At 45.4% G+C, this 19,371-nt stretch overlaps 1 protein-coding gene and 1 long non-coding RNA gene across 12 annotated transcripts in view; one reads left to right on the forward strand and one right to left on the reverse strand.

Annotated features, from left to right (window-relative positions):
- Positions 1-3,492: 3,492 nt before the first annotated feature.
- LOC139597727 (uncharacterized) lies at positions 3,493-7,168 on the reverse strand. Of its 2 annotated transcripts, none has more exons than XR_011681692.1 (2): positions 6,716-7,168; positions 3,493-5,911 (listed from the first exon to the last, which is right to left on the reverse strand). It is a non-coding gene; the product is annotated as an uncharacterized lncRNA (long non-coding RNA). The 2 variants fall into 2 exon arrangements; XR_011681689.1 differs by having other exon boundaries at positions 3,493-5,086; positions 6,716-7,152.
- USP34 (ubiquitin specific peptidase 34) overlaps positions 7,168-19,371 on the forward strand; it is a 118,994-nt gene continuing 106,790 nt past the window's right edge. For 4 of the 10 annotated variants that reach the window (XM_071441951.1, XM_071442256.1, XM_071442040.1 and 1 more), the window contains exon 1: positions 7,174-7,734. In XM_071441951.1, the coding sequence (XP_071298052.1) occupies positions 7,692-7,734 (43 nt within the window). In that variant the 5' untranslated portion in view covers positions 7,174-7,691. Of the gene's footprint in view, positions 7,735-19,371 lie in introns of all 10 variants that reach the window. The other 6 variants (XM_071442188.1, XM_071442426.1, XM_071442698.1 and 3 more) reach the window with 3 other exon arrangements.

Consider the following 19,371-nt stretch of genomic DNA (forward strand, 5'->3'; position numbering starts at 1 on the left):
TTTTTCTTTCTTTGGCTTATTCTTTTATTGGATGAAAATGCTGTGATCATATTTAAGATTTGTATTTGAAGGCGTAGGAAAAGCTCCTTGAGGTCTAGATAACTGTTGCTTCTGGCTTGCCTCATCTCAAGGACTTTGGTTGTGCTTGAAGTTACCACGAACTAAGTTGGGTTCCATTTGGAAGTACAGTAGCTGTTCTGACTTACCTCCGTGGATAACTATTCCATACCACGTTACTATAAAATGCCAGGAATGAGGTACTCTTGCTCTTTCTCTCTCTGGACTCTTTGCAATTTATTTCAAAGAGGTATTGCACTGTATCTTGACTAAACAGTTAATAATAGTCCATGTTAATAACATGTGTAGACAAGATCTACGGTTATTTTTCTACCTAAAGTTTTGTAGTTAAATGATTTTCACAGATATGAAGCAGTATGAACACTAAGGTTGTGTACAGTCTTGGCTTCCCCCCCTCTGTCGTGTCTCGTCTCTGTTCTCTAGCAGTCTGTGTCAAGCTCTCCCCAGGTTTCTCCATGGATTTGGTCTCCAGGCTGTTGTGGGATGAGGTGTAGCCATTGTCAGAGCTGTGCCAGGGGCCAGGCAGGCTGGGGCTGTTGTGTGCCCCTCGGGGGGCTGTAGTTGTTAGCTTTGTGCTGTGTGTTCCTTTGGAGTAGAAGTGCATGAGTTAGTGGTGTTCCTGTAGGATGTAGCTGTGCCCAGGATGTTTCCAGGCCGGGCTCTGGCCCCTCTGTGGCTGGGAGCATCTCCTGTTCCTTCCTGTGCTCGGCCCTGGCAAAGCTCAGCGGCTCCCACGGGCAGGGCCTTGGGCAGTGGCACTGAGCTGGCACTGCCTGGAGACCCCCCGAGACCCCCATGGCTGGGACTGCCTACAGCCTCCCAAAATACTGCCACAGTTCCAGAACCCATTTCTTACTCTCCTTAGAGCAGCTCCCAGTTCCAGCTTTTTCATGTCTTCCCATCAGCCTGGAGCCTCCTGCTCCACCCTCAAGGCGATATTGCCTTTATTGGGCAGGTTAAAGTGCAGCAGTTGAGGTCCTGTTGAGGGACATGAAATGGCTTGTGAGCAGCAGCAGAGCTCCAGCTCAGCAGAAGCCATGTAGAGCAGTAAGAGAAGGTGATTAAAATGGAAATGAACCCCAGCAATGGCGTGATGGCAGATCACAGCCTGTGAGTCACAGAGCTGAAGGCTGAATTGGTTCTGACTGCACTCAGAACAGCTCTGAACAGAAATGCACACACGTGTGTGCTTGTGCTCTGAACAGAAATACACACACGTGTGTGCTTGTGCTCTGAACAGAAATACACACACGTGTGTGTGCTTGTGCTCTGAACAGAAATACACACACATGTGTGCTTGTGCTCTGAACAGAAATACACACACGTGTGTGTGTGCTCTGAACAGAAATACACACACGTGTGTGTGTGCTCTGAACAGAAATACACACACGTGTGTGCTTGTGCTCTGAACATAAATGCACACACGTGTGTGCTTGTGCTCTGAACAGAAATACACACACGTGTGTGTGCTTGTGCTCTGAACAGAAATACACACGTGTGTGCTCTGAACAGAAATACGCACACGTGTGTGTGCTCTGAACAGAAATACGCACACGTGTGTGTGCTCTGAACAGAAATGCACACACGTGTGTGTGCTCTGAACAGAAATACACACGTGTGTGTGCTTGTGCTCTGAACAGAAATACACACACGTGTGTGTGCTCTGAACAGAAATACACACACACGTGTGTGCTCTGAACAGGAATACACACACGTGTGTGTTCTGAACAGAAATACACACACGTGTGTGCTTGTGCTCTGAACAGGAATTCGCACACGTGTGTGTGCTCTGAACAGAAATACACACACGTGTGTGCTCTGAACAGGAATACACGTGTGTGCTTGTGCTCTGAACAGGAATACGCACACGCGTGTGTGCTCTGAACAGAAATACACACACGTGTGTGTGCTCTGAACAGAAATGCACACACGTGCGTGTTTGCGCTCCTTCCTTCCTCCCTTCAAACTGGAGTTAGGCTGAGGCTCACGGTCTGCTTGTTCACTGAAATTGAAATGTGACCTGAACTCGCAAACAACAAACCCAAAATGTATTTTTTATGTTGATTCAAAGAAGAGCTGTTTGGTTATTTTGATACTTTAAGAGTTCTCTCGTAACAGCATTCTAATCTTAGGTTTTACTTCCCTTTTAGATCTAAAAATTTAACTGTGGTCTTGTCTTGTTCTCTTAAGATAATTGGTGCCTTTCCCTGATCTCTGCAGCTGCTATAAAAATGCAGCTTCTGTGGAGTTCTGGATACCATTAAAGATTTGACTGGTGTGTGTGCATATTTCTAGTGCAGTTATCCTGAATGTGAAAAAAAAATAAATAAAAGACAATGTACATCTAAGAAAGTTCTAGTTCTAATGCACACTCTGTAAATCAAAATATATGGATAAAAAGCATGAACCATCATATAAACATCTCCATAACTTGTAATTATATGTAAACCAATGTTTTGTGCATATTTCTATACAGATTTTACTAAAAAAACCCAAAAAACAAACCAGTTCTGTGTACTCCAGGTACATTGATAAATACAAATATTTTGGGGTGTTTTCTGTGTTTACATGGATTGATTGTCAGCTGATGAAGACACCCCAAGTACTTTGTTTCAGGCTGCCATGATGTGTTTGCTACTGTAACTGAAGCAGATTATCTTCCAAAGCATTTTAGGTTAGTTGGTTTTGGTTTTTTTAAACTAGAATAATTTGGTGTGTGTTAATCTGATTGGTTTAAGTGAACTATTTTCCAATAAAGCTAATATTTATGCAAAAAAAAAGACTTTAGAAATGCTCATCTCTCTAGGAAGCTCTAAGAGTTATTGCTGATAGTTTCTAGCACTGAAAAGGCAATAAAACTTCAGCTTAAAGGGGAAAAAAAAGAAGAAAAGATGCTGAAAATGATGCATCAAATTGCCTGAGGTGAGGAATTTGCCTTGGTGCTGTGGTGAGGGACCAGCCTGTCCCAGAGTCCATTTATCACTGGCTAATTGATAATTACTGACCCCAGACTCCAGGGGTGCTGGAAGGTGTGGATAAACTTCCTTCTACCCCTTGCTAGATGGAGACAGCTCTTTAAAAAAAGTAAAAGAATCATCCTGTCCACCTGCCCCTCAGGAATGCTTCTCAATCCTTGAATTCATTTTTAGGCTTTCAGCTTCAGGACATCCTCCCCTCACTGTCCAAGGCTGTCCCTGTCAGCAGGTTCCTTGGGAAAAGGCTCGGCCATTCCCATTGAGGGAATAATTTTTGGGGGTCATTATCCCATGTACAGTGCACCTCAAGTACCTAAAAGTCACAGATTTTACACCTACAAACCTGTGAGCTTTTCTTTGTGTTTTAAGTACAAGGAAAGATGGGATTGAGGAGGAAGGAGTATTTTGGAGGTTAAGAGTTTGGAAGAAAACAAAACACTCAGATTTTCATTTTTATTTACTCCTTGTAAATAAGTCACCCAGCACTTTTCCTTGGGTAGCCTCTTCCCAGTCTGAGATCAATGTGGGGTGCCTGTTTTTTGGTTGTGAACACCCATGAAATCTTAAATACTTTCCAATAGTCTCAGCTTCTCCTGAGCCTTGAAGTCTGCAGTCTCTTGTGGATCATGTGATTTCAGCAAAGATTATCAGCAATGATCCAATCTAACACCTGGAGTGGGGAGGGGAGGTAAAATTTTCCCTCCTGTGTTGGGAGCAGGCTCCAGCCCCCTTCCTACCCCACTGCTGCTTATTTTAACAGGGACATTGCTAACCAGGCAGGAAAAGCTCTCCAAAGGAACACTGCAAGTGTGTGTCACCACTAAGAAGTCCAAAAGAGGCCCAAATGTACAACAGGAGCTGCCTGGAACACTTTGGGAGTGGTTCAGTTTCTGGTGGCAGCCTCATGCTCAGCAATGCCTTGTCTGTACTTACATGATACCTGTGGCCAAATTTTGAGTATTCTGTATTACCTGGGGTAAATCAATCTGGATTTGTCTTCTCAGGGTGCTGTGACACCAAAGCCTAGTTAGACATGGGCCCTGTTAAAAAGGTCAGAGTGCTGAAAGAGCAGTGGAAGTCAAGTGCTGAAAGTTAAATGTGGGTGAACTTGATCCTGACTCTGTTGCTGATGGCTTCCAGTGGTTTCCAGCAGCATTTCAGACACGGGGTCAGAGATTTAACTGGAGTCCAGTTAAACTGCTAGCTCAGTGTTGGGGCATGAATTCTGAAAATTCATGTTCTTGCTCTTGGATTAAGGATTTTAGTTTTGCCCAAGTCTTGCATTTGTCTAAGTTACTCCTCCAGAAGAGCTGTGCTGGCACTTTACCAGAGCAAATATTCCCAGATGAGGAGCACTGCAGCCAGGGGAAGGGAAGAGGCCTCCTGGGGATAAAACAGCCTTGCTGGGATGGCACTGAGAGAGAATAAAGGTTAACAGGAAAAACAAAGCATGCAAGAGCAGGAGGCTGATGATCTCTGTAACCAGGCCACTGACAGGTCTTGTCTTCAGCTTGGAAGCGAACAATTAATTTCATTTAAAAGAATTCAATTTAGTCTCTAGTTAAAAAAAAAAAAAAAAAAATAAAAGGAAACCAGCACAGTAAAAGGAATCAGGCTTTCAAGATTGTGTTCTGCCCAAAAGCAGGAGTGACTCAAGGTCAGCCATGCTCTTGTGCTGTACTCCTTGAGCCTGGCACGTGACAGCGGGCTCCAGAAGGTCCCCTCTGTGACTCCGGTGTTTGTGAGGGGCTGCCCTCAGGTCAGACAGCTGATTGCTCAGGAAAACCATCTCTGAAGATGTTCTGGCACTTTGAGTCTGCTGGAAAAGGTACTGCAGGGCCTGCTTGAGGAAGGAAGAGCAGAGAGAAAAGTGCAAATTCAAATGGGATGATGCAGACTGTGGAGTGAGGTGTTCTACAGAAACTGAAAGCCTCTTGGACACACAGAAGGTAAGGCAGCACAACATCAAGTGAAAACTCGCTCATAAATCCTCTGGTCTACATTTTGATGGACCTCAGGCTTTGAAATCGGTGCTGTAGAAGAGAAAGGTGTCACTACATTAATTCAGGCAGGAGCAGAACACAACTGCAATGTTCTGGACTCCTTTTATTCTTCCATTATGCATTCTCAGGCTAGCTGGAAGAGATGAAGCAACCAAAAAAGGCTTGACAGGGTCCAGTACATCTGTGTCATTTTAATAACTAAACCAGTTTGCAATTAAATAGTTGTTATTATTATGGAGGTTTAGTGATGTAACCAGTTAGATTAATAGCTAACTAGCTCGTGCTGGTCAGATTTCTATCAACAGAAAATACATAATTTAGAAAAGACACTGTCAGGAATTAAAACATCTATAAATTAAATATAAGCAGAAAGATTAGTAAAAAGTTTCAGGGAAGTTTTTAGGTTTTTACTCACAGTCTTCAACCTCTCTCTTGCATTACTGCCCCTTGTTATTCCCATTTGAAATACATCTGCACTAACATGTTATGTGAATTAAAGAGACAGACAAGGAATCTGTGTCTCCTGTAGACTCTCAAGTTAATTTTCTGTATTAGTTTAAAATAGTAAAAGGAAATTTCAGCAGGGAATATTTAGGAATAACTATCTTTGTTGATAAGCTCACCATGGAAAGTATTTCAAAACCAAGCAGTGACAAGAATTCTGGGTGGAACATCATTTTAGTATATTCCTGACTTACACTGTAGTTGTTCCCAGTAAATTGTCTCTTACTTTTGAACAGCAGTGGGATTTTTAATCTTAGTTTAACACAGTGACGCCTCGAGGATTGTTTGGAGCTGAGCATTCTGTGGCCTGCAGTGGGAGGTTACACACACAACCACCACGCTGTTATCAGCCTGGATAAATATGCACATGGAATTAAAAAAGCCCAGAACTGCATCTCCACCATGCCAGCAGATTTAGTTCAAGTGGAAGAAATACGAGACAGCCACTGAGGAATTCAAAACGACTTTTTTTTTTTGTTTTTCCCCCTCATTTGGTGATTCTATTTGACTTTCTGCTAAACTATATGGCATCTGCATTGCGGCTATTAATAGATTTGGGTTTTTAATCCCGTGTACAGGTCGGTACGCTCGCAGCACTCAGAGTAACACGGACTGGCCGCTGGGTGGTACTGCAGAAATAAAAACAGCGCTTCCTACTCGGGAAGTGCCTGCCGAGGGGAGAAACACCAGCCGAGATCCATCATGTGATCCCTATTCCACTTACATGTACCTGGGAGAGGGAGCAGCATTCAGAGATGGCAAAAAAAAAAAAAAAAAAAAGGGTTGGGCTTTTTTTTTTTTAATGGAAAATAGATGCTTGCCTGAAATTTTGGCATCCACGGGTTTGAAACCTCGTTCAAAACGTACCCAAGGCAGACTGAACTAACTGGTAGTTGTAACAGCATAAATTACGTATCCTCAATTAAAGTTTTTCGTTCATTTTCACCGTGTCTTTTATTTAGAAAAGGCTATTTCCAGCCAGTCACAGATGCCATTTCTGATTGTACAGAATAAATCACGGTGCAAGAAGGGGGGGGGTGGGAAGCAAAAAAAAAAAACCAAAAAAACCCAAAACAACCAAACCCCCTCCCCCCAACAAACTAGGGCAGAAAACTATGAGGTAAAAATAAATTAGTTATTAGTAGAAAACGCTACCGTAGCCCTCCAAACGCCCATTCCCGGGGTCCGGGTCGGCGGCCACAGGTGCCCCCGCTCCCCTCAGCCGCGCTGGGCGGGAAGGAGATGGCGGCGGCTCTTCCGTCCCGCGCCCCGACGGCGGAAAACGCCAAGAAACCACCCCAAAGACCTGGAAACGCGCCTGGAAGCTGGGAGCTTCCTCGCCACGGAGCTCGGCTTAGCGTGCTAAGCGCTCTCTTCAGGCGGGAGGTCCCCGAGGCAGCCCGGCGAGCGCGGCTCCAGGCACCGAGGGAAGGGGCGGGCAGGAGAAGCCGCTCCCCCGGCGCTGTTAGAGCCGAGGCGTGCGCGCGTTCCTGGCGGAGATTCCCGGCGGTGGGAGGCGGGAAGAGGGCAGGGAGAGGGCAGGGAGAGGCGCTTCCCGCCCTTCCCCGGGCGCGCGCCCAACCGCCACCGCCGCCATTTTACCCTCCCGCCCCCTTGCCTCCTCCTCCCCGCTCGCCATCCCGCCGCTCGGAACCGCGGTGGGAAGGCGGGGCGAGAGGGAAAAGGGAGGAGGAGGGACTCGGCCACCTTCGCCTCCTCCTGCCTGGTCGGAAACTGCCGAGCGGCGCCCGAGCGCCCTGTCCCCCCCCTTCCCTCCCGTCGCCTCCTCCTCCTCCTTCCCCCTCAGCAAAATGGCGGCGCGTGGAGTCCCTGGGAGCCAGTGAGTGACTCGGCTTCTCCTCCTCCTCCTCCTCCTCCTCCCCGCCGCTGCCGCCGCCGCCGCCACAGGCTCATTTGCATTGATCAGCCGCCCCGGATCCCAGACCGGCCCCTGCCTCTCCCCCCCCCCCTCCCCCCCTCCCCTTCTCTTCCCATTCCTTCCCGCCCCCTCCCTCCCCTCCCCCCCGGTGACCCCCGCCCCGGCCCCCATCAATCATCAATCAGCAGCACCGAGCGGATCAATCAATGGTCGGGAGGAGGCGGCGGCGGCTGCTGCTGCTGTTAATGAACAATGTGTGAGAGCTGCGCCGAGCTGCTGGAGGTGTTAAATGAGAGTAAGTGCGGCCGCCCTCCCCCGCTTCCCTCCCCCCGGGCCGGGACCCCGCGGACCCTCCTCTGCACCGGGTTACAGCCCCGCTTCGCCTCCTTGCTCGCCTCTCCCCGCCCGCCTCGGGCCTCCCGGCCGCGGGGTTCCCTCTCTCCGCTGCCATGGTGGAGCTCCCTCCATGCCCTGCTCGGCGCTTCCTTCCCCCTTCCTTCCTTCCCCGCTCCCCGCGGCCTGGGGCGGGCCTGCCGCCGCCGTGTCCCTGCTCCATCCCCCCTTTCCCTCGGGATCCACATCCCCGGCAGCCGCGGCGGGGCCTGGCCGGGCTGAGGAGCTGCCGGGAGCCGCTCCGGGGCAGCCGGGCCTGGGCTGGGTCCCTTTGAACCGGCAGCAGCAGCAGCCAAGGCGGCTCGGAGTGCTCCTGCCTCCCCCTCGCTGTGCCCGGCCTCGGTGCGCGGTGCAGGTGCTTTTCGGGCACCGATTCTCCCGAAGCTGTGAGGGAAGCGGCGCCTGGAGGAGCCTGGCTCGGCTTGGCGAGGTTGGGAAGCTGCTGCTGCCGGGTGTTTGGCTTCGGGGGTGGTCTCTGGTTCCCTCCCGAAGTTTCCTCTTTCCGACTGTTACCGGCAGGGTCGGAGGGGTGATAGAGCAGGTGTTCCCCCCGCTGCCGCTGGAATCGGGAGCGTTTGGGGCACGAAATTCCCTGTAGGCCTCGTGTATCCCTTGGAACCTGCGCTCCGTGGCAGCCAAGGTACCTTCCCAGCTTCTCAGGAGCTCTGCCTCACGAACAAAGACGAAAAAAACCACTATTTGTACGGATGCTGAGGAATTGAAACAACTTACCAGCTGAAGTTTGCGGTTAGAGGGAAGTTTAACTATCTCGGATCTTAAACATGGCATTTTTCCTGGTTGCACTCTGCAAATCCTGTTCCAGCAGAGTGGAGCATAGAATGCTGCCTAGGACAGGGCTTGGGTAGAGTTGTCTTCACTCTTCTGAGGCCCACTTCCATGTGCTGTTTGTTCTTCCCTAGGATCCTACAGGAGTTCAATGTTGGCCTCTTTCTTGCTGGGGAAAGAGGGTGTTCAGTGATGGCCAGCGTTTCATTTGAGAAGTAAAAATGTAGGTGTAAAAGTAACTTCTGAGAGAGTTCAGAGGCTGGATTAAATGATATTATGTCGATATTACACACCAAATGGTTATTTAAACAGTAGGTTCAAAATAAGACTAAATTATCAATTGTATATGATGACAGCTGCTTGTTGGAAGAGAAAACTTCACTTGCTTTGGATGGATTGATAAGTAATCATTGCTTAAACTTGATTTGGATTGGTATGATCAAATAGGAAAATGTAACATTAAATTTGATATTTCGAGGAATCTCTGAAATTCCAGTATGAATTGATTTTTGCAGATGTTTTAAGGTAATTGGGATTGATGAAGATAGATATTTCCCTACAGATAAAGCAATGTCTTCAATCACTTTAACAATTCTTTTTTAATGTAGATATATATATTTATATAAAACTGGAGTATGGATAATTTAATGGTTCTGCATTATATAAGATATATCTCTGCTATTAAGTAGAAGGAAATATGTCTTTAAAAGTCAAACTTCATTAGGAAAATTCTGCACTACTGCTGCTCTGTAGTTAATTTCAAAAAACGCTGCTTAAGTGACATTAGGTTTGGCCTTCCCTTCAGAGAAAGAAGCCCACTGTAAATCAGCAGAACTGTTTGGTGTGTGTGTTTGGATACAAAGACATGTGATGGTGCTCCCTTCTCACTGGGTGAGACTGAGTTGTGAGGAAGGGATGGTTTCTTTTCTAACTTCCAGCTGAGTTCTTTGCGTTCCTTAAGTAATAATGAAAGGTACATAGTGCAAAACTGATGTCAAGCTTTGGTTTTTGAAACCCTGCAACAGAAGTGAAAAGTGGTAGTAAAGAATGGGGTCATGGCCGAAATGTGTGAGGCACAGGCTGCCAGCAGCTTCCTTTGCTGCCCACGGAGCATTTGGGATCAGCTCTGCACCTGAGCTCCCCAAGCAGGGTTTCCAGAGAGGCCCAGGGAACAGCATCTCCTTCCTTTTGGAATTTTCTTGCTGAACCAAACATTTTTACACTGGCCTTTGTCATCATTTGCTGTGATGTTTACAAACTGGGATTTGGTGTCAGTTGCATTGCAGGTGACTTGGAGAGGGGAGTGACAGCAGCCCTCAGTGGTGTTTGGAAGGAGCACGTGGGAAGCTCCCTTTTCCTGCCCAGGAAGTTCCCAGCTGAGGGGTGGCAGAAGGGTGAAACTGAGCAGCTCTGCCCCCAAACAGACACATTTGCATTAGGGGTGTGTTAGCCCCACGGCAGACTGCCCCAGGGTTAACCCACAGCCCCTCACTGTGCAGAGCTGGGCGTTCTGTCCAGCAGTGACCTTTGGGGAGCCCAGGGTTATGTCCTGGGAACACTCCAGCTCCTGATTTTGTCACAGGCACTCAGTGGTCCTGGCTCTGGCACTCAGGGGCTGCCTGAGCTGCTGAACTGGACACCTGTGGATTGGTAAGATTATTTTTTTGGCCAAAATGAGTGAGTATGCATGTAGGCATTTAACATACATTGCTGTGCTTAAGCATGAGAAGCAGGCAATATTCTGTGAGCAAAATCAGCAGTCTTGGGGTTTTTGTATATATTTCTTTTGTGTATATTTCTTTTTCTTCTCTTGCAGCATCTTGATTTTCAGCATTTGATCTGCATGTTCAACCCAGTAAATTCCCTGATCTTGAAGTTATTTTCTGAGAAGTAGTAATTTCAAGTTATGATTAGATCCAGGAACTTGATAAAGTGTAAATTCCCCTATGAAATGTCCAGACTTTAGAGGAGTTTTTGCACTATAAGACAATCTGTTCAATCACAGCAAACAGTCTTAATTTCTCACTGTAGGTTTCTTAGCATCATTTACATTATCCCAGGCAGGATTTAATAGGAGTAAAGTCTATAAAGAGTCTGATGTTTCTTTAATTAATCTTCCACAATATAAACATTTTTAGTAGCCTTTAATAGAAGAAAAAAAAGGGAAGACACAATGGGCTGCTTTTTAAGATAAGGCCACTTATTTGCAAAAGGCTTAAGAACAGATTCTCACAGCATTAATTATAGGGGCTCATTTAAATGTGCACAAATTTTACAGCAAAAGTGCATTGAGGACATTCTGTGCTTTTGTGTTAATCTACAGCATTCTGTATCCCAAAATGAACCCTGATACACTTTGCATTCCTTGGTTTCTTTGGATGCCAGCTCTTGTCAGTCCTGGAGGGTTTATATTGAGTTTCACTTGTTCTTGAGTAGTATTTACATTTCTGTGCTGTCCAGAGGCCCTGATCAGGACAGCTCTGTTTTGTTAGGCACTGCACGGATACCCAGATAATCTCAGCCCCAAAGTGAGCCAGGAAACACAGAAATGGAACCTCACAGGTGGGTTTGGCTGTCTCAGATCTCTCAGGAGTTGTGCAGGTTGCTGTGTCCCACGAGAGCCATGGCATGGTTTGAGCTGCCTGGAGATCCACGCCATCCCTGTGGAGCCTTCACTGCAGGTGTTGGGGATGTGGTGCTCAGTGCTGAGTGTTTGCTGGGTGCAGGGCTGGCCTGGGGTGCCTCTTCCTAGCTGCAAGTGCCAGTGTGGTTCCCAGGCCTGTCCTGAGTCAGTGTCCCCCAGTCCTGGCCGTGGGGTGTCCCAGAGAGCCCAGCTCCGCTCGGTTGCTACGAGGCTTCCCTTTGGGACTGCAGCTCATCTTGATGTGTGTTGACTTAAAACCCTGTAGATGATTTTGGTTTAGGTTTGGTTTGTTCTTCTTGCTTGGCTTGGGTTTTATAAAAGTAAGAAACAAAGATTACAACATGGAAAAATAGGTTTTATTATGTAGTGGCAGCTGTGGTTTTAGGTTACCTTGGTAGGCCTCGGTTATTCCCAGTTCTTGGTTTCTGGGAACAAAGTTTGTTTTCTTCCCAGCATTCTGCTTCACTTTTTTCAATTACTACCTCTTCAGCCCATTTTTTTTTCCCAGTCAGCTCTGAAATCTTGTAAAATCAGTTCACCCTAATGATTAGAGCCTTCTAGATGTTATTCTAGTACACCAGCTTGCAGGCTATTATTCTCCTTATGTTTTCTCTTTAGTAAACCAGAAGAATAAAAAACCCCCAAGGACCAACCCAAAACAACCCCCCCCAGTTTACTGAAGCATAGGAGATGACTGTGGACTCACACTGTTGTTTTTCTCTCTGTTATCACTGTCGGCAGAACTGCTCCCAGAGTAATCAGGTCCATAAAACACTTGAGGTGCTGGAGTGCTTGACTGTTTGTGTAGTTTCAGGATAGCCCTGAATTTGGATGCTGGAGATTCTTGGCTTGACTCCTTGTCCTGCTGTTCTGGCATGGAGGGAGTACAGAGAGTAGTCTTGGAGGTTGGGTTGAGGGGATGTTTACTTTGAGGTAGGTGAGAAATTGTGTTCCAAAGCATTGCAGCATTCAGTTTGCTCCTTGGGGTCTGGAGAGGATCAATATTTTATGTTGTGAGGACTCAGATATTGAGGATGTGCTATAAAATTATTACAACTATTGCATCATTAACATCACTTGGTCTCCAAGAGCGGCTCTCACTTGTTCTGTGGTTACCTGTAAACTTCAGGATTGATTGCTCTGGTGTTTTGTGCAGATCTAAGGTTTCATTTGGCTCTTTGATGATTCCTCTTGTGCAAAACTGTAGAAGTTGTCTCTGTTGCATGGCTTTTTTCTTTCTTCTTTTTTTTTCTTTTTTTAAAAGATTCATCTTTTTTCCCCTTAAGTGATATTTCCATGTTCAGAATCTCTGCAGAGATGTTATGGAGGACTTACTGGGGTAACTTCCCAGCCTGTTGGATCTCTGCTGTCTCCTGTTGAAAAAAAGAAAGTCACTTGTTTATAACACTGAAATTCAGTAATTTTTTCATGTTTGTGTTTGACCCTTTCTAAGGCAATGAGCAACCAGGCCTAAAGGAAAATGAAAATAACCTTTTCTTTGTAGCAGCATTGCCAAATTGCAGTTATGGACTGTGAAGTGCTACTCCAAATGAGCTGAAGTAAACAGAGGGAAAAATGGAAGGGGAAACTTGTATCCTCACTAATTGTGAACTTTGTAAAGTGAAAGGGAAGGTGGCACCAAGACAAAGTTGGTTTGTTTGTAAAGTAAGGGAAGGAAAAGCTCTGTGACTTTAATAGCTAAAAGGCTTCTATTTTTGGAAAGATATTTCAGCTTTTGTTCTGTACAATTATTTTGGTTCATGTTATTTGATGTGATCAGGAATGATTTTGTCCTGAGACTTTTCCTGTTCAGGCTGCTGCAAACTGGTTCCTTCTCATAGCTCAGACCACTTGATCAGTGATGCTGAATTTGAGTTACATAAATCCTGTTCTGCTGAGTTTTGGTGTGAGTTACACAGCACTGAGGTGTATTTACTGAGATGCTTCTCTTTGTATACAGGGAAATCTTCTGTTGGATAAGTACTTGGAATCATATCCTTAAAGCCACAAGGTTCTAGCACTGTAGAGTAGTCGGGGGATAAGTTCAAGGAAACTGAAGAAAGCAAGAAAGGGAAAGAAAAGCATCCTTTGCTTCATGTCCAAAAGAGACTTGATCAGTGTAGAACTTGAAGTCATTGTGTTTCCTGTGGAGGAAATCTTCCTGTTGGATCATTCTTTTGGAGTGTTTGTTGCTGCATTGCTTTCCCTCCCTAAGGGGAGCTCACAAGTCACCCAAGTCCCGAGCAGTTCCTGAGCCAAACCCAGGGCCGTGTGCTTTAGGCTCTCTGGGTGGTGCTGGTGTTGGTTCTGCCAGGGCAGCTCGTGGAGCTGTCCTTGGATGCACAAGTGCTGCAGGGTGTCGTGGGCCATGGTGGATGCTCAGGCCCTGTCACTCTGGGGTTCAGGGGACAGGATTTTGGGGAGCAGACCTGGCTCCATTTCCCTTGGCCTGCCTTGGCTTTGGGAGATGGATTTTGTGTGCCAGGAGACAGTTCAGGGTGTTATGAGCCTCACCCATTGCTTTAATTCATCGAATTCCTTTTGCTTCTTGTTCTCCTGTGTTATTGCTAATACAGACTTTATATGTTAGAGGTTCTAATTCCTTCCTTAGTTGATTTCTCCATCTCACTGCAGTTTGCTTCCATCTTTCTGTGCTCAACTCACATTGAGTCAGAGAAGCAAATCCTGGAATTGTGTTCTGTGTCCAAGTGATGAGCAGGCTGGGATTTGGCATTTTAGTGATTGGGAGGGAAGAGCAATGTTTACTTCTTGGTTCCTTTCATTTCATCTGTTTTCTTCTCTGAGTTTTTTCAGGCAGCTAATAGGGATTTCTGCAGGCCAAGCTACACCTTTGTAGTTGTCTGGATGCTGGGACAATGTGAAAAAGATTCTTCCCATCCTCAGGAGCAAGTGGTTGTGCTGATTACTCAGTGCTGCTTGTAGTAACAGCATGCTGCAATTAAACAGAGTCGTGGCCATTTAATTTCTGCCATTTAAGCTTATATTGAGGTGATTTCTTCTTTCATTTTGTGCAGCAAATTGGCAATTTCTTGAAAATGTGAAGAGGTGAGAAGCCGTTCTTTCCACTTTGTTCCTTTCCTGGCATGGGAATTGATTTGCAATCTGAATGCTAAACACAGATATGCAACTGTGAGGATTTCTCTGGTGTTCTTAACATGTAGGAAAAATATCCAGCTTGTTGGAGGTTTGTAAAGTTTTATTTCTGGAGTTGTTCAGGTCCAGTACGCCTGGTGGACAGTGAGCTTAGAACTGCTCATGAGATTTAGTGCTGCAACAACTGGGGGAAAAAGTAGAAACCTGTCAGAAAAATTCCTTGTGTAAAATGCATCTTTGGGAGTTGACCTTTCTTCAGCTAATTTGTAGAAGGGCTGTGAATAAGACTTGAGAAACCCATGTCAATTGAGACTTGTTTCTAGATCAGAATCTCTGCAGATCATTGGTTCCCATCAAGGAATGAGGGGCAAAACTTTTTTTGCCTTTTTTCACACTTTGCACACATTGAAGAAACCTCCAATTCATTGCACTGACTTCCACCTGAGAGTTTTTAATCTGTGTAATTGTGTATAGAAACATGCTTTATGCTGTGTTGTTCAACACTCATTGTCTTTATTTTTCTGTTGTGCTGCTTGGCTCATTTTGTGGGCATTTGATAATTTTTAGCAAGAATTTCATCTTCAGGAAGTGTTCAGTTTCCTATTTATTATTCTGTGACACGTAATTATTGAATTCTTCATAAAAAACCCATGATTTTCACCAACAGTGCAATTACTTTTAAGTGGGTGTGAACTGAAAAACTGGTGTTTTTCAGAGTACTTTTCTGCCTGTAGTCTCTGTACTTTGCAAATCTCGTCTTCAAATTTTTAATTCTAAACTCTGTGGGCATCAACAAAACTGACAGTGCTTTCACATCCGTGCTCTGCTAGGAGAGGCTGTGAGCAGTGCTGGAAATGGACAGTGGGGCAGCTCCAGAAGAGCTTTAGAGGGGCCAGAGCATCCATATCTGCTGAGGAATTTGGGAGATGGGCTCTGTGTGTGGAAGGCTTGTGGAGCACAGCCCACCCACCCTTGGCAGGCTCCTGGGTCCTGACAGGAGGGCTCTGCTGGGGTTGCACTCTGGGCTCGCAGGCAACAGCTGATAGGAGAGATTGAAATATTTATTTTTCCTTCTTGGATCTGCTGTGGGATAGCCCTGGGCAGTGTGAGCTCAAAAGCTTGATGAAAGGAAGTTCTGCTTAGCTGAAGGAGGGTGAGTGCAGTAAATCCTTGTCTGTATTGCCTGGTCTCTGACTTCTTTCACAGTTAATAACTGTTAACTGTTGCTGCTTTACTTGGGGTTGAACTGTTTTTCCCCCTGAGCTACTTTTTTCCTTTAAATATAAAGTGAAACTTGTGCCAGTGTATTTCAAGTCCTAAGTGTCAGAGCTGGATCTATAATATTTAGATTAGATGCAGTCTGATCAAACTGATCAGAAATTGAAATCAATTTCCATCAGTGTTTTGGAAACGCCATGGGTCTGAGCAACAGTGCAGTTTGACTCTTTCCAGAGTGACTTGACCTCAGTGTAGCCAGAGCTGTACTTGCTGATAGAGACCTGTAAGCACATTTGTTTATATCAACATGGCACCTGTAAATACATTTTCTGGTCGTGGGGGATGCTTGTCATGAAACTTAACTGCTCTCTTGGATATGCTTCTATGAATCCTGTGCATTGCCTTCAGCCATCTCTTATTTATCTTATTTCTTTTAACCTATCAGCTTTTAAAAATTATATAATTGTTTTAGCCAATAAATTACCTAATACACCATGTGTTTGAAAGAATTACTAAATACAGATTATCTGGCACAAAGGAATGCGAAATTTGAGTGTCTATCTGAAAGTTGGGAGACAGAAGTTGACTTCATTGCTAGCCTGTCCTTTCTCAGAATTTTATTGTCCTTTCTGAATGAGTGTAGCTTGCACCTGTGCTGCTGGAAACAAATAAAGCCTTGGAGTTCAAATGCTGAGCAAGCTCTTCCTGGGCTTTCAATGAATTGCCTGAAGCTCCATTGAGGATAACAACCCATTGCCCATTTACCTCTCATCTCCTTGTTTAAGGAGCCTTAAATATCCTCTGTGAGAAATGAATTAATCATATTTGTCTCTCACAGATTTTGTCCCTGAAACCTGGAGCACAGTCATTACATGCTTTTGTTGTAAATCTACTGCTCATCTGTTGCTTCCTCTGGGCCAGGGTGGCTCAGTCCTGGGCCTTTTCTTTCTGGTTGTGGGGGAAAGCTGCTCTTGTTGTCTGAAACTGATTCACAGCGTGCCAAGTAGTACAGCTGAACTAATTTGCAAAGTTCTCTCTTGAAAATAGAATGCTTCCTGGAGTAGGTATTTTAATTTTTGCATTCCTTGCTACTTTTAATTAAAACTGATAGAAAACCTCTTCAGTTTTTGGAACCTCGTTCGTGCAATTAAATCTTTGTTCTACTTATGAAGTAGTTTGATAGACTGAGTTCTGTGTCTTCACCTTAAAGTGGTATTTAAAAAGAAGTTCAGAACTGGAGTATTAGAGAAAATGACTCAAACCCAGAGTCATTCAAGTACTGATACATTATGTTATTGAAAGGAAAGAATGCAGGAGCTCTCTTGGAAACTGAAGGCGAGCAGTCCTTTATCTGAGCAGTAGTCTTGGCATTGACACTGTCAGCCCTAGCTTGGAAATTCACCTTGGGATAATTAGTGATATGCTGGGAAATGCTCAAATTATGCAGCACTTGTCCAATCCTGCGCTGATTCCTTGAGAAACTTGCAGTGGCTGTTGTCAAAATATTATGATGGGCAGCCTGACTTTCCACATCTAGTATGTGTTTTGGTGATGTCAGGCAGACATGATTGTGGAAATACTGCCTAAATTGAGCTGTTTTTTTTTTATTTTGTTTTGTTGGGTTTTTTCTTAATTGAAAGAGGAACTATGACAACTTCAATACAAAGAAAAAAACACAGCCCTCCCAGAATTGTAACATCTTGTCTTGGAGTCAAAGGCAATTCACAACACTGAGTTGAAACAGGACTCTGAAATTGACTGCTACTTTTTCTTTTTCTTTTCTTTTTTTTTTTTTAACTCACTCCAGTGAGTGGCATAGATGCTTTGAAATTGCTTTGTGGGTTTTTTTTTTCCTTACTAATATGTAACCTACCTTTCCCTGGAGAGGGAGGACTGCAATATCTTGGCTGCAGGGAATCCCAAGATAACAGAAGCATTAGGAGGTGCAGTGCAGGGATCCCACAGATCCTTCCATGGACTCAGGAGTGACATGGAAGCAGTGCTGAGGAACGCTGCTGGACCCAGGCTCAGCCCTGCTGTGCTGCCAGCCTTCCATGGAAATGCAGCAGCCTGGACATCCCACTGGCCAGGAGCAGCTTTGTGCATTCCTGCTGTGCTGGGCCCAGGAACCCTCTCAGAAGCTGGGGGTGTGAAAAGGACAGTGTGGAGACTCCTGGTCAATCCTCTTGGGCCAGCAGAGCCAGAGCAAGATGCAGTTTGGCCTGGTGAATTCCTTTCTCAGCCAGATATCCCCCAAGCTGGTCTGACCCATTTCCTCCTGGTGTTTGATCAGAAAGGCCACATGTGCATTACACAGTGTTTAACTGATGGAAGCTCCTTCTGCTCCCTGAACCTGTGATGGGAATCTCCTCTGTATCCATGCCACTCAGTGCTGCATGGGATACTGCTGGTTACTCAGTCACTGGCATAACCCAGCCTCAGTTAGGTATTATGTATTAATCATTATATCAATTAATACATCAACATTAATCATAACTATCAATTCTGTATTTCACATTCCCACCTTACCGTGGCCAGGGCGCTGCTGTCAGCATGTGTGGATTCAGTATTGCTGAACTTGGAGCTGTGCTCCCTGAGTGGCACAAGTGAGGTTACATGGTGTAGTAACTTAGGCTGGGCTTTGTGTGCAAGGTGCAGTGCTGCTGCTAGACCTGGCCTGGCTCATGCTGCAGCTCAGCTGTCCTACGTTTGAGATGCTGTATCTGAGAGTTTATTTAGATTGTGGTTCACTAGGCTGGTTCTAGGGGGACAGAACAGAAGTAAATAAAGATAGTATAGAAAGTAATCTTACCCCCTAAAGAGTTGCAGTTGAGCCAATTGTTAAGGATTAGGAGCAGGCCTGATGTTAGCAGGCCACAGCTGTAGCCAATAAGAAGAGTGTTATAAAAGAGTAAATTGGGTGGTTGAGGGACACTGGAGTCAGTTGGTTACTGTGAGGATGAGGAAGAGTCAGTGCCTAGAGGAGCTGCCTATGAGAAACATCAAGGAGGTACAAAACTCTGGTAATATGGTACCCTTGCAATGAAATGACAATAGAAATCTTGCACTATAATGACAACAGGTGGTTCTGGGTAGAACCAGCTCCAGTGTGCTGAGAAAATCTGGGTATTAGCTGATAATTGGCATTTGACTGTATTTAAACAATGTGGAACTGCTCCTGGGACCAGTGGCTGTGGCAAGTTCTCTTTGAGAAGGTGGAAGTCTTAAGATGCTCTCAGGAAGGATTTTTTATGTTTAGGTGGACATCTGCAGCCATTCTAAAGGGGGCAATTCAACCCAAAGCAAGCGTGGCCTAGCATGATGAACACCTCAGGGTGACATCACTCCTGCAAGGTGCCAATTGTTAAATTGCACACAGCTGCCCAGAGCCAGCTGCTGCTGCTTTGCTCCAGAGTGCATTAACTTGTGATGATTCAAGGAGGACAGGTGTTTGCTGGAGAGCACAGGGAGGTGGGATGGGAAGGGAAAGGGAGAGATTGAAAGAGAACTTGTTGGTGTTTGCAGAGGAGCAGAAGATAAAGGCAGCAGTTACCTGAGCTCAGCTGATTTGTTCTGGTGAAGTTTTACCTTGGAAGTGCTGTTTGGTTGGTGAACATACCCAGGCTGATTGTGCTCTTTGTGTAACTGTGCTGTGCACTGGAATACTGAATTAAAACTCCTCAGCTCTTTCTGATCTCAGGGAGTGAGGATTTACTCAGGTGCTGAATAACCAGCAGATGATGTTGGGACACCAGCTGAAACTGCTTTTTCCTTGTT

Source organism: Agelaius tricolor, unplaced genomic scaffold, assembly GCF_023055355.1.
Source record: "Agelaius tricolor isolate 1412-34295 unplaced genomic scaffold, bAgeTri1.0.p SCAF_1, whole genome shotgun sequence".
Classification (NCBI taxonomy): domain Eukaryota; kingdom Metazoa; phylum Chordata; class Aves; order Passeriformes; family Icteridae; genus Agelaius; species Agelaius tricolor.